This window comes from Sminthopsis crassicaudata, chromosome 2 (genome assembly GCF_048593235.1).
Source record: "Sminthopsis crassicaudata isolate SCR6 chromosome 2, ASM4859323v1, whole genome shotgun sequence".
Lineage (NCBI taxonomy): Eukaryota > Metazoa > Chordata > Mammalia > Dasyuromorphia > Dasyuridae > Sminthopsis > Sminthopsis crassicaudata.
This window is the reverse complement of record NC_133618.1, coordinates 258,479,349-258,494,022: the sequence shown is the minus strand read 5'-3', so window position 1 is coordinate 258,494,022 and position 14,674 is coordinate 258,479,349. Positions and strand designations below refer to the sequence as shown.

At 47.9% G+C, this 14,674-nt stretch overlaps 1 protein-coding gene across 1 annotated transcript in view; it reads right to left on the bottom strand.

The window, feature by feature from the left end:
* ABCA2 (ATP binding cassette subfamily A member 2) overlaps window positions 1-8,977 on the bottom strand; it is a 64,654-nt gene extending 55,677 nt beyond the window's left edge. The window contains 1 exon segment of the mRNA XM_074284758.1: window positions 8,404-8,977. Coding sequence (XP_074140859.1) covers window positions 8,404-8,469 — 66 coding nt within the window. The 5' untranslated portion in view covers window positions 8,470-8,977.
* Window positions 8,978-14,674: the final 5,697 nt, after the last annotated feature.

The following is a 14,674-nucleotide window of genomic DNA, read 5'->3' as shown; positions in this document are numbered from 1 at the left end:
ACTGCCCTGTAACAGGACACCTGGGTCTGCAGCCTCCCCTGGCACAGAGGCCAGCTGGTCAACATGACAGCAGAGGCGGGGATCCCAGGGCAGTGCCAGGCAGCGCCAGAGATGAGGAAGCAGACAGGGGCACAAAGCGGACCTGGGACACGACGGGGTGCAGTGGGTACAGTGAATAGTCAGGAGGACCCGAGTTCAAATCATACTTCAGACACTTGACACTTACCAGCTGTGGGACTTATAAATGACAAGCCATTTAATCTTGATTGCCTTGTAAAAAATAAATAAATAAAGGAAAATAAGAAGAAGCTATATCCAACTTTGGGGTTTGTTTTACAACTCAGTCTTATAGGATAGTGTAACAGAAAAGAGCAATGACCTGGAAGTAAGAATATCTGACTCTTATCTCAGCTCTGCCATTAGCTGGTAATGGCCCTGGACGAGACGAGACTAAGAGTCTTTCCCAGCTATAAAACGAGGGTGGAGGAGAGTAAACTAGGTAGCCTCCAAGTTCCTCTTTAACTTTTACATTTAATGGTTCGTGATTTTTCCACACTACCCTCCATCCACTCAGGTCAGCAGACACTGCTATCTCTGCTCTGTCACACCCCGTGCCTTGGGGAAATGAGGCAAAACTGGACTCCAGTTACAGGACCGCAGAACTTGGGAGCGGGAGGGCCTCGGAGGCCTGAAACTAAATGAGAACCGTGGTGACAACGTTCCCAGGGTCCACTCTTGCCCAAAGAGCTCCACTAAGAGAGCACCCACTCCCTAGCAAGGTGGCACACCCACTTTTTGTACAGCAAGCCTAAACATGCTTCTTTGGGATTTACAGTCCGTGTTCCTAGTTTTGTGATGGAGTTTCTTCCTCCTTCCATGTTTCTCTAAGATTATAAAGTCTCCCAAAGTCCCCAGATTTTCCCCCCGATCCTCATCCATCATCCCCCTTTCACCTTCCTGAACTTTTTGAGCTTATCAGTGTCATTCCTAAAATATGGTATCAAAGATTGAGACAGACCTGGGGGAGTGGGGAGGTGGGGGAAGGACATTTCCAACATGGAAACTTATTTTGCTTGACTATATACACTTGTCATAAGAATTTTGTTTTTACATGGAAGGGGAAAGATAGGAAGGAGAGAAGATAGATTTTCTTTAACTAAAAAAAACCAAAATAAAAAAATGTTGTGCCCAATTCTGGGCACCCCGGCCCAGATGCGGCCTGAGCAGTACAGGCTATCAACCCCCTCATTTTCTAACTCTGGCTCTCTTAATACAGCCCAAGATGGCATCAGCTCCCTCAGCTGCTTGCTCAACACTATTGATTCACACTGAACTCTCATTCCACTAAAAATTACAATTTTTTTTCCAGACAAACTGCTTCTTCAGTCACACCTCCCCCATCTTGTCACTGAGCTCATGGTCTTCTTGGGGCCCTGAAATGGTGAGACAACTCTACAACATGAGACCAAAATGTGGCTCACTTCCCATTAGAGTTCTGAAAGGCAGTGTTGGAGAGGGCCCTAGGAGACTCCTGGACCCTCCCTCATAGGCTCTGGAGAGCCCCAGGTTCTTCAAGTGTCAAGTGAGTGGGCCGCACCAGACTAGGCGATTCGACATTCCCGGAGTCTGATCAAAGGAGATCGGGGATGAGAAAGCCCGGTACATTTACCTTAGAGCGCTCCAAAATGAAAAGGAGCAAAATTATTATTACTTAGGCTTCTTGGGGCCATCTCTCCCACAGTCCCTAACATGGTGCCCTTCCTACACTTTGAAGTTATTCCATAGATATTGGATGAGTGATTCCGGTTAAATTAAATCACTGTTTATTATTAAGAATACAAAGCAAGGGAAAGAACATTGCACTGAAATTGAAAACCCAGATTTCAGCCCCAGCTCCAATATTTATTAGCATGTGACTCTAGACAAGATACTCTGGATCCTCAGCTCTTTCATCTATAAAATGGAGATAATACAATTTATATTACCTATCTCCCTGGGCTGAGTGTTTTTGAAAACTTTAAAGTAACCTATGGGGCAGTTAACTGGTGCAGTGGATAGAGCACCAGCCCTGAAGTCAGGAGGATCTGAGTTCAAATCTCAGACACTTAATACTTCCTGGCTGTGTGACCCTGGGCAAGTCACTTAACCCCAATTGTCTCAGGAAAAGTGTGTGTGTATGTGAGAGAGAGAGAGAGAGAGAGAGAGAGAGAGAGAGAGAGAGAGAGAGAGAGAGAGAGAGAGAGAGAGAGAGAGAGCGCTCTTATTTTTGAAGAAAAGACAAATAGAAGAACCAAGCCATCCGTTTTAGGGGAGACTGAACCTGAACTAAGTCCTGAAGAGTGTGAGGAAAGTGATGATGGCATTATAAATAGGACAAAGCATCCATGCGCCTTTTCTCCTCCCATTCTAGCGATGGCCAAAACAAGAATTCCTCCTTTCCTAGAACTTTTTTCTTGGGCAACAAGAAAAGGGAGCTCAGGGTATAGGAGCCTCGGACTAGTGGTAAAGTCCCTATACCTGTGTCTTGATCTATTGCCGATGACCAAGGCAAAGTAGCATCCCCCACCCTAGCAGCCTCCAGACTTCTCCCACAGGGCCCAGGGTGCACCTAGTCTAGAACAGTGGAAAGAATCCAGAGTCAGGGCCATTGGTTGGAGTCCCAGCTTTAATCCCTTGTTAGTTATAAACAATGATTTAATTTAATCAGAATCACTTCCTCATCCATAAAATGAGGGGGTCGGACTAGACCAGGGTTTCTTTGGGCACAGATCATGTCTTTTGATCATTTATCAATTAGGGCATGGCTCTTATTTTTTTTTTAAAGATTTGATTCAATTCCTTCTATGTTTGAAAAATAAGGCCTTATCAGAGAAACTTGCTTCAAAATTCTTTTTTACAATTACTCTTGCTAACTGTATTTCCTCCTATTTATTAGACCAGGTCTTCTTAAGCTTTTTCCACCAGCGATCCCTTTTCACTTAAGAAATTTTTACATGATTCTAGTTATGTAGGACATTTACAGACTAAAAAAAAAAAAAAAAAAAAAAAAATTAAGCATTAACTGATAACAAATCATAATTTTGCAACCTCCATCTTCATGGGATTGCGATCCACACTTTAAGAAGCTGGGAACTAGTTCACCTAAAATTCTTTCCTCCTCTTAGTTACATTATAATGACATTTGAACTTAATTGATTTCACCAAAGAGGAGACTAAAGCCTTAAAAGGAAAGTAATTTCTTCTTGGGCAGGACACCTGATCTTTGAGACTGACTATTGGTCTTCCTGGCCTACTCTTCCTAAAAATAAGGGACAGAGAGATGAAGGGAGCTTTGGAAGCCACTGCACTTCTGAACCCCAAAATCTGCCCATTTGCAGCAACAAAACCCAAGCTCTCTCAGTGTCCCTAAAGGCCTCTAACTTCCTCCTTTTGGCACTTTACTCCACAGGAATTCAGGGGTTATGGCTCTCACTTACAAAAGGTAAGACCGGGGTACTAAACATTAAGAGAGGGGTAGCTAAAAAGGCCAAAGCCAGTAACTCTGGTCTGTGGAAGACGACATTCAAACATGGCCCAGACAAGCTGGGACAAATATCTGGATAGCAGATCCATATAAAGGAAACCACAGTAGTTTGAGCATATCCCTGACCTGTGAAAGGAAGGCAGGGAGGTTAACCACAGAATAAGCCAAAAACAATTCACATCCACAGCCTCCCGGACCGTTATTTAACAGGGGACTGAGTTTATACTCTGCCAGGGGACAGAACTGGAGAGATAGAACAAGCTTGTTTCATCCTCCAGTACCAGCTCATCCTGGGACCCTGGAGACTGTCAGATAAGAAAGAACTCCTATTTTTCAGAGTGGGGGCTTTATTATGGATCCAGCCCACTGATAGGGTTGTGAGGTATGGTCCAGTCTATTTCTAGCCTAAGCAACCTTTATTTACAAGGCTTACAAGGGGAGGGATGGGGGAGGCTGCTCCCTCCTTCTAGTTTAGAATGGCCCTGCTTTGCTGTCACCAACAGGAGAATCGGCCCTAGTATTAAAGCCCTACATGGAACCCACACACACATATACGTCCCATTCTCACTTTCAGGCAGGAAGTTCAATCTAATCTAAATTTGTCCTAATACAGTTCACTTTTTTCTTTGAAAGCCATTTCTCTCCCAGTCCTCCTTGTACTTGATTCATCGCTCCCGATTATGATATTCCATCCTAGCCAGATTCTTCTAGTCCCCGACCCCTACCATCCCTATGAAAGATGAGCTGTGTTTACCCATTTTTCAGAAGGGTAAGATCAGAGCAGCCTAGCTTTCGGGTCCCAGGATCCCACCTCCTGACAACACCCACAGGAATCTCATCCACAAATGGCCTTAGCAAGAAGACTGAGACTGAATTCTGCTCCCTCCTGGTCCCTTGACCCACTCCTGAAATTAGAGGGAACTCAAATGACAAAGACTTCTCTAGATGTCTTTCAATAGATTATTACAGGATGCTCAACGATGGCTTTTACAAAGGGTCTTCAAGGCATTCAGCTCCAGGGGGCCAAGGTAAAAAAGCCGATTTCTGAATGCCGGCCCCAATTCAGGACCTGTGTACCACCAGCTGGCAGGCACGTGCCAATTTGGGAGCACAGCCAGAGCTGCAGCAGCCAGAAGGGGGAAGCATGGGCTCGGACCCTGGGACAAGGGTGGGACCCCAAGACCAGAGAAGCGGGCAGAAGAGTAACCGTCCTGTGTTGGGGGGTTGAAGCAGACTCCCAAACCCTGCATTCAAGGCTGGCCATAATCTGGCCCCAAGCTACCTCTGCAGGTCTCTAACACATTCCCTCTGCTGCAGTGGGGCAGTCTCCTCAGCTCCTGCATGTATTATGATCATTACCATCTCTGTCCTTTTCCCTCTTCTTCTCTTCTATCGAATCAATAAAGTATTTATCCCTCCAGGCCCAGCTCCAGTGGCCCCTCTGTCCCAGAACGCTTCCCTGATGATTCCAGCTCATACTGAACATCAGTTATATTTTCAGTCTTATCTCCCGGGTTAATATTTAGCCAAAAGCTTTGCCTTGTCTCCCCAACCTCCTCTGGAAAGAAGAGACCTTGTTCTTGCTCTCCTATGTTGCCCAACCCTGGACATATAATAATGGACCCATTAATCCCTGGTGATTGATTGAAACTAAGACATAGGTGACAGGAGAAATGATGAAAAGAAGCTGACAGAATAAGGCAAAAAGTGCCCCAAGGTCACAGGTCTGACCCTGGGGACTTTGTCAGCTCTGGGTCACAAAAGAAATCCAGAGGCAAATAGGGATGTTCCAAGTTTCAAAATGCACCTACCCAGAGATCTGGGAGGCTGCTCTGCGCTCATTCATCCCTCCTTCCTTATGCTGGATGGAACTGAGCTCCTGCCCCTCCCCCTAATGCTTCCCTGCCCCCTTCCTCCTCCAAACCCCTGACCCCCTACCTCTTCTTCAGAGCCTGCCCCAACCTCCCCACCACTGCAACCCCCACACAGCTCTTCCCTGCTCCTGATCACACTACCACTGCTTCATAAGTCTTAGAGCGTTCAATAAATCCAGGTTATTCTCTTTCCTAAGCCTGGGTTAGAGTTCCCTTGTGAACAGGAGCCATATATTCTCCCGTCTCCCTCACCTAATCCAAGTACTTAGCTCTGGTTGCCCCATCTCACAGCTTGGACTAGACAGGGCTGGCCACCAGCAGGGCCACAAATACTTACGGAGGGGATGAGGCAAATGGGATGCTCTGAAACCCAATCCCAAGTAAGCTGGCTGGGGGTGTGCTCATTAGTGCTAGAGACAAATAAGGTGCAGGTGCCAGTGGAGGGTCCTTTCACCCAGACACAGAGACTCCTGGGAAGCTGCGTGGAGGAGGCTTTTCCTTCCTTCTTCCTGAAACTTAAAGCCCTAAGCCTACATTTCTGGTTCTCGGGACCTCCCAACCCAGCCCCACGTCCTCATTCCCATTAAGAACCAGGCAATAGGGGGCAGCTAGTTGGCGCAGTGACAGAGCACCGGGCCTGAAGTCAGGAGGACCCGAGTTTGAATCCGATCTCAGTTACTTAACATTTCCTAGTATAATTCTGGGCAAGTCACTTAACCCCAGTTGCCTCAGCAAAAAAAATATGCCCAGAAAAGGCGCAAGGAGAGACAAGGAGTAGAAGAAAGGAGTGATGGGAGCCAGGTTGCTGGCACAGACCCTCTGATGGAGAGCTAGCTCCAAAGAAACCCCACCGGGGCCGGCTGCACCACCCAAGGTCCACCTGGGAATCCAAGCTTCTGCCCAGTCTCCCTGCCACAGCTACCCCGACTAAAGCTGAGATGTCTGGGCCTGGACCCGACAGGCAGGGTGGGGGAGAACCTCTGGATGTGGCACAGAGTTGGGGATGGGAGAGGGGGAGGGGAACAACTGACAGCAGCTGGCCCGGGGTGGGTCAGATGGTCCCAGCTGTCCTCTCCCCACCGGGGGTCAGCACTCTGGCACTCCATACCTGGTTTGGATCAGAGAAAGACAGAGCAGGACAATGTCTCCATGAAAGGGAAGGTGTTATGGAGGAAAGGGAGAGAGAATCTAAGAGTTACCAAGGCTGGGGCTGAAAAGAACAGAAAATGGGCCTGAAGTGAGAAGTCAGAAAGGGAAAAACCCAAACTGAGGAATTTGGCAAGGGGGGGTGGGGGCGGGACTGGCCAGGAGACTGGGCTTAGAAATTCTTGGTGCAGAACCTTGCCTCATTAGGAGATACCAGAGGAGGAGGCCAGCCAGCCTCCCTTCCACAGAGCTTCTCTGGGAGGCCTGCATAGCCTGTTTCCCTGGTGGAGGTACATCTCCATGGAGACTTCCCCACCCAGCTCCTAAAGTAGGGAGCCCCGACTCGCCCTCTCCATTCCGGGCCAGCTCTGGGGAGGGGGGGACGGTGGGGGCAGGGACTGGCTTTTAAAAGAAGTGGAGGAGCGATTCCCAATGGACCGGCTGAGCACGTTCAAAAGTAATTAAGAGTTCATGAAGCGCAGACATCCCTAACATGCCGTGCCCCCTGACCCGGGAGGGCCAACGGGAGCTGGGCTCCCACTTCCCAGCCTGCAGCCTGCTGTCCTGAGCGGTCCGCCTGTCCCGGCCCCCCCTCTGCCCCAGGGCCCTGTGACCAGTCCTGGGGGAGTAGCCAGAGCTCCACTCTAAGGGAGCCTCCAGCGCTGATGACTCAGCCAAGAAAGTAGACAGATGTCACCCCGAGGAAGGGAGAGGTCACGGGCAGACCCGGGCCGGCCTGCATCCTCGGCGTCTCCTCCCAGCCCCGCTGCGGGGGCAGGGAAAGCAGCAGGTTGGCTTTGCAGAGAAGGGGGGAGAACGGCCTCGGGGACTCGTCCGTGGAAAAGGGCGGCGGAGCCCCGCGGCTGACAGAACCTGCACTTCTAACGCTCTCATGGACAGCGGTCTGGGGACCCTCCCGCACCGGCTGCCTTTCATCCGCGCCTGGGGCCGGGAGGAGGGGGGAGTGTGGGAATGCTGGTCCCCCTGCAGGCTCTCCGGTACATCCCGGCGGCCCCGGGCACACTTAACCCCATCACTGCTGAGACCCCGGCCCTCCCGCACCGCTCTACCAGCGAGCCTTCTTCCCCGTGCCCTCCTTAAACGCCGCCCCCTCCCCTCTGTAACCACGGGCGGCCTGCCCCCAGCTGGAGCAGCCGAAGTGCTCTCAGCCCCGGAGAGGGAAGGGCCGGAGCCCGCTCCATCATCCCTGCTTCTCCCAGGGCCCGACGTCAGGGCAGATGCGCCTCTGACCCACATATGCTCTGGACTTCCTATAAATAGCGCGAGCACACGGTCCCGGCTGCCAGCCCCCCGCCGCACGAGCGCTGGCCCCGGGCACGCGCCCGATCAGCACCGACCCCCCCCCCCCCCCCGTTCGAGCTGTTTGTTCTGACCCGTGCGAGTGGGAGCAAGAGAAGCAGCTCCGGCTCGCGCCCGGCCGGGGGAACATCCGAGGGGACGGGGAGAAAATGGGCGCAGAGCGAGGCTGGGCGTTTTGTTCGGAGCCGGGCCGGACCCCCGGGGCCGCGGGGCTAGCTCCGGGAGGCGCTCGCTCCTTTAGCGCCCAGACACAAACACGGATGCGCGCCGCGGCCGGCTGCCCCCCGCCTCCAGTGCACACACACAGCCCGTGGTCACACAGCCCTCTGGTCAGTCAGCAAGGCCTGGCCTGCCCGGGGCTGGACGTCCAGCTCCTGCCCCCTGCCCTGGCTGTCTCCCGCCCCGCCCCGCCGCTGCCTCGCTCCTCTCACAGCCGGGCCCCGGTCCCCGCCGGCCCCCTTCTCCTCGGCTGGATGCTCCCTCAGCTCTCAGCCCCGTATTCTGCCGTCTCCCCGTGCACTCCCCTCCCGCCCCGCTCACCGGGCTGCGCCGCTTCAGCGTTACGTTCTTCCAAAGCAGGAGGTGCAGCTGGTGCAAGAAGCCCATGGTGGGGCCGGGGCAGGGGCCGGGCCCGCGGCCGAGGATGGGCTGTCGGGGCTGCAGTGGGAGCAGGGAGGGTCTGGTGGCCGGGGTGCAGGGCCGGGTCCGAGCGGGTCGGGAAGTACAGGAGCCGGGCCCGAAACTGGGCTCCTAGAGCCGAGCGGCGCTCAACGCAGCGGCCGCCACCGCCCTCCGCTCTGCAGGCTCGGCAAAAATTGCGGGGTCTCGGCGCCGGGCCCTCGGTTCGGCATCGCCCCGGCCCGGTCCGGCCCGAGGGCTCCGGCTCGGCCTCTGCAAAGCGCTTCAGAGAGCGCCCATGCCCGGGACAGGAGGTTCGGGGGTCACGGGAGAGCGCGGAGGCCAGGGGTCAGGGATGCTGATGCTGATGCTGGGCCCGGCTCAGGAGGAGGCGGCCCGACGGGCGCGCAGCGCGGAGGGGCTCGGCGGGGCGGGAGGGCAGCGCAGCGCGGCGGGGTCGGCTCGCTAGCCTCCTTGGCCACCTCTGCTGCATTGAGTTTCCGAGCGGAGAATGACCCGCCCCTCGGCTGGGGCCTCCCCCTCTTAAAGGCGCACAGACGCAGCACCCCGTCCCTTCCCCTGCACTCCAGAGGGCGCCCCAAACCCCGGGCTAGCGCCTCCTCTTCCCGGACTCCCCGCCGGGGTCTCGGCCCCTGCACTCTCCCAGAGCGGCCACGTTTCCCCATAGTGGCCAGGGGCGGGTGCGGCCGCGAGGCTTTCTCCCTTACAGAGGGGGCCCCAAAGCGTCTGGGAGGAGGGGAGCTGCTCCCGGGGGCGCTCGGACTTCCACAACTTTCCCCGCGGTGACCCCTTTTCCCCGAGGAATGTTTCTGTGACCCGGAGCACGTGGTGAATGAAATAGGCGCGCTGGGCACGTGCTGGGCTAGGCCTGAGACGGGACGGAAAGGATGGACGGGAAAGAAAGGGGCTCGAGAAACCTTGTAAAGGGCCATCTAATGTGTAGTAATGTTCTGGAGTGGAAGGTTAGCGGGAGGAGAGATAGGGGACCGGGCAAGAGCAGGGGGAGTGCAGAATGGCATGGAGGGAGGTAAGGACGGATGAACGGAACCAAACAATGTTCCAGACATAAGGCTGGAACTCCCCGGAATTACCCCTCTCCCGTTCTGGGAGAACCATGAGAGAAATTACATTTTTTGGCCTGTCCCATCCCCCCGCTGATTCACATTGACTGTACGGCTCACAGTAACCTTTAAATCACCCATCGTGACCAGGAAAGCTCCGGAGCGTCGTCCAGAACCCGGCAAGCGCCCTCATGAAAGTGACGCGCTCTGCGCATGATCCAATCTGACCTAAGTTTCCACAAGCCTCGAGCCAAGGCAAAGGCCTAGGTTAGCTCTGCCGCCAGAACGGCCTGTGACACCTGCACAGTGTTCTGCCCGCCAGGAAGCCTCATTATTTCCATAAACTGTCTTAGGGGAATTCTGAGGTCACCCGGCAGGAGCACACAGACCCGGAGCCCCTCCCGTGGACTAAACTGCCAAGCATCGAACTCTGCAGCAGAGAGGGCCACCCGGGCCAGGCAGCCGGTATTCTGCTGCCCATGAACGCTTGCCCAGGCCAGGCGCGCCCAAAGTCCAAAAAGCGCTACAGAGCACTCTTTTAGGGCTGATGACGTGGGACGCACTGGCGCAGGATGTCCATCACGGCGGGCCCTTCTAGGAAGTGAAGAAGAAATGTGAGCTGCCCAAAGTTAGGGAATCCACCCCAAACGTTCGTAGGGACTATTTGTTTTGTTTTTTAATAACTTTTTATTTACAAGATATATTCATGGGTAATTTTTCAGCATTGACAGTTGCAAAACTTTTGTTCTAATTTTTCCACTCCTTCCCCTCCAGATGGCAGGTTGACCAATACATGTTAAATATGTTAAAGTATACATTAAATACAATATATGTATACATGTCCACACAGTTGTTTTGCTGTACAGGAAGAATTGGGCTTTGAAATAACGAAGGAAATAAAAAATGCAGGTGGATAAATTAGAGGGATTGGGAATTCTATGTAGTGGTTCATAGTCATCTCCCAGAGTTCTTTCACTGGGTGTAGCTGGTTCAGTTCATTACTGCTCTACTGGAACTGATTTGGTTCATCTCATTGTTGAAAATGGCCACATCCATCAGAATTGATCATCATACAGTATTGTTGTTGAAGTATATAATGATCTCCTGGTCCTGCTTCTTTCTCTCAGCATCAGTTGATTTAAGTCTCTCCAGGCCTCTCTGAAATCATCCTGCTGGTCATTTCTTACAGAACATTAATATTCCTTAATATTCATATACCACAATGTATTCAGCCATTCTCCAATTGATGGACATCCATTCAGTTTCCAGTTTCGGGCTGCCACAAACACTCTTGCCCATACAGGTCCCATAGGGACTATTTGTGTCTGACCTGTGGCGGAGCATTCCAAGCTTGTCTTATTCTGATCAATCACATGCTTGACTCTAATATAGTGATGTCATTTTGATCCTTTTTGAGAACAAAGGACAACAGCCAAAACCAATCAACCACATGGATTTTCATTGTTATCTAAAACAGGGGTTCTTAAAGTTTTCCATTAGTGACTCCTTTTTCAAACAAAAAATGTTTGTGGTCTAGAGTATATAGGTGTATAAAATAGACACAAATCAAACACTTACTGATAATAAATCAGAAAAGAATTTATTTTTAAAAATTCTTTCTTTTATAATTTTATCATGTATTTGCCAGTTATTTCACCATGTTTACCATTTATTACCATATGTTACCATTTATCATTTATATTTGTCTTATTAAAGACAAAAGCAAATTTACATTAATGAGTTGTATTTTTACATAAAGAATTAAATCTTGGCAGAATATTTGATACCTTTCGCTATTGCCAATTTTTTTTACAATTCCCACATACAGTGGGAGTGCAACCCCACGTAGGGCTGAGACACACAATTTAAGAAACTGATCTAAAAAAAAAAAAAAAAAAGAAACTGATCTAAAATAAAAAAAGGGAAAGGACCCACATGTGCAAAAATGTTTGTCTTAGCCCTTTTTGTGGTGGCAAAGAACAGGAAACCAAATGGATGCTCATCAATTGGGAAATGACTGAATAAGTTATGATATATGAATGGAATGGAATATTGCTGTTCTATAAGTGAGGCGTGGTGAGACTGACATGAACTGACGCTAAGTGAAGTGAGTAGAACCAAGAGAAAACGTTGTATAGAATAACAGCAAAATTATGTGATGATCAACTATGATGGACTTGACTCTTCTCAACAATGAGGTGATTAAAGGCAATTCTGAGAGAGCTATGGGGACTGCATATGGATTGAAGCATAGTATTTTCACTTTTTGGTTTTTTATTTTCTTTCTCGTGGTTTTCCCCCTTTGGGTCTGATTTTTCATGCACAACATGACAAATATGGAAATATGTTTAAAAGAAATGCACCAAAAAATGTTTGTAGCAGCCCCTTTTTGTAGTGGCTAGAAACTGGAAACTGAATGGATGTCCATCAATTGGAGAATGGCTGAATAAATGTGGTATATGAATGTTATGGAATATTATTGTTCTGTAAGAAATGACCACCAGGGTCTAAGTGTACCTGACCTAAAGCTATATTATATAGCAGCAGTCACCAAAACCATTTGGTATTGGCTAAGAAATAGACCGGTAGATCAGTGGAACAGATTAGATACAAAGGACAAAAAAGGGTACATCTATAGCAATCTAATCTTTGACAAACCCAAAGATTCCACATTAGGGATAAAAATTCATTATTCGGAAAAAACTGTTGGGAAAACTGGAAATTAGTATAAATTAGATATGGATCCACACTTAACACCATATACCAAAATAAGATCAAAATGGGTCCATGATTTAGGCATAAAGAGGGAGATAATAAATATTAGAGGAACAGAGGATAATCTACCTCTCAGACTTGTGGAGGAGGAAGGAATTTATGACCAGAGGAGAACTAGAGATCATTATTGATCACAAAATAGAAGATTTTGATTACATCAAACTAAAAAGTTTCTGTACAAATAATACTAATGCAAACAAGATTAGAAGGGAAGTAACAAATTGGGAAAATATTTTTAAAAACAAAGGTTCTGACAAAGGTCTCATTTCCAAAATATATAGAGAACTGACCCTAATTTATAAGAAACCAAACCATTCTCCAATTGATAAATGGTCAAAGGATATGAACAGACAATTCTCAGAGGAAGAAATTGAAACTATATCCACTCACATGAAAGAGTGTTCCAAATCACTACTGATCAGAGAAATGCAAATTAAGACCACTCTGAGATACCACTACACACCTGTCAGATTGGCTAAGATGACAGGAACAAATAATGACAAATGTTGGAGGGGATGTGGGGAAATTGGGACACTAATACATTGCTGGTGGAGTTGTGAAAGAATCCAGCCATTCTGGAGAGCAATCTGGAATTATGCCCAAAAAGTTATCAAACTGTGCATACCCTTTGACCCAGCAGCGCTACTACTGGGATTATATCCCAAAGAAATACTAAAGAGCGGAAAGAGACATATATGTGCCAAAATGTTTGTGGCAGCTCTTTTTGTTGTAGCTAGAAACTGGAAGATGAATGGATGTCCATCAGTTGGAGAATGGTTGGGTAAATTGTGGTATATGAAAGTTATGGAATATTATTGCTCAGTAAGAAATGACCAGCAGGAGGAATACAGGGAGGCCTGGAGAGACCTATAAGAATTAATGCTAAGTGAAATAAGCAAAACCAAGAGATTATACATGGCAACAACAAGATTATATGATGATCAATTCTGATAGATGTGGCTGTCTTCAACAATGAGGTGATTCAAACTAGTTCTAATTGTCCAGCAGAGAAGAGAATTAGCTACATCCAGAGAAAGAACTATGGGAAATGAGTGTGCACCATAATATAGCATTTCCACTCTTTCTGTTATTGTTTGCTTGCCTTTTTGTTTTCCTTCTCAGTTTTTTCTTTCTAAATCCAATTTTCCTTATACAGCAAGACAATTGTATAAATGTGTATACATATATTGGATTTAACATATAATTTAACATTTAACATGTATTGGACTACCTGCCATCTAGGGAAGGGGGTGGGAGGAAAGGAGGGGAAATGTTCTAATAGAAGGTTTTGCAAGAGTCAATGTTGAAAAATTACTCATGCATATATTTTGTAAATAAAAAGATATTTAAAAAATGAAAGAAAAGAACTGCACATATTTAACCTATTTCAGATTGCTTCCTATCTTGCAGAGGGGCAAGTAAGGGAGGGAATGAGAAAAATTAGAAACACAAAACCTTGTAGAAAGGAATATGAAGACTATATTTACATATATTTGGAAGATGAAATACTATTAAAAATTTTACATTTCTCGTTATATAAAAAATACTCTAAATCACTATTGATTAGAGAAATGAAAATTAAATCAGTTCTGAGGTACTACTTCACACCTCTCAGATTGGCTAAAAAATGCAGGAAAAGATAATGATAAATATCGGAGGAGATGTGGGAAAACTAGGGCACTAATACATTGTTAGTACAGTTATGAACTGATCCAATCATTCTGGAAAACAATTTGGAACTATGCTCAAAGACTATCAAACTGTGCATACTCTTTGACCCAGGAGTGTCTCTACGAGTCTGTATCCCAAAAAGATCACAAAAAAGGGAAAAGGACCCACATGTGCAAAAATGTTTGTGGCAATAGTGGCAAGGAACTAGAAACTGAGAGATGCTCATCATTTGGAGAATGACTTGAATAAGTTATGCTATGTTATTTTCTATAAGAAATAATCAGCAGGATAACTTCAGAAAGGCAGGAGAGATTTGCATGAATTGATACTAAGTGAAGTGAGTAGAATCAATAGAACATTGTATACAACAGTAACAAGATTATGTGATGATCAATTGTGATGGACTTGGCTCTTTTCAAAGATGAGGTGATTCAGGACAATGCTAATGAACTTGTGATGGAGTCATCTACATCCAGAAAGAGGACTATGGGGACTGAATGTGGATCACAACGTAGTATTTTCACCTTTTTATTGTTGTTTGCTTGCTTTCTTTTTTCTTCCTCATTTTTGCCTTCTTGATCTGATTTTTCTTGTGCTGCATGATAAATGTGGAAATATGGATAGAAAAAATACATATGTTTAACACATATTGGATTACTTGCTGT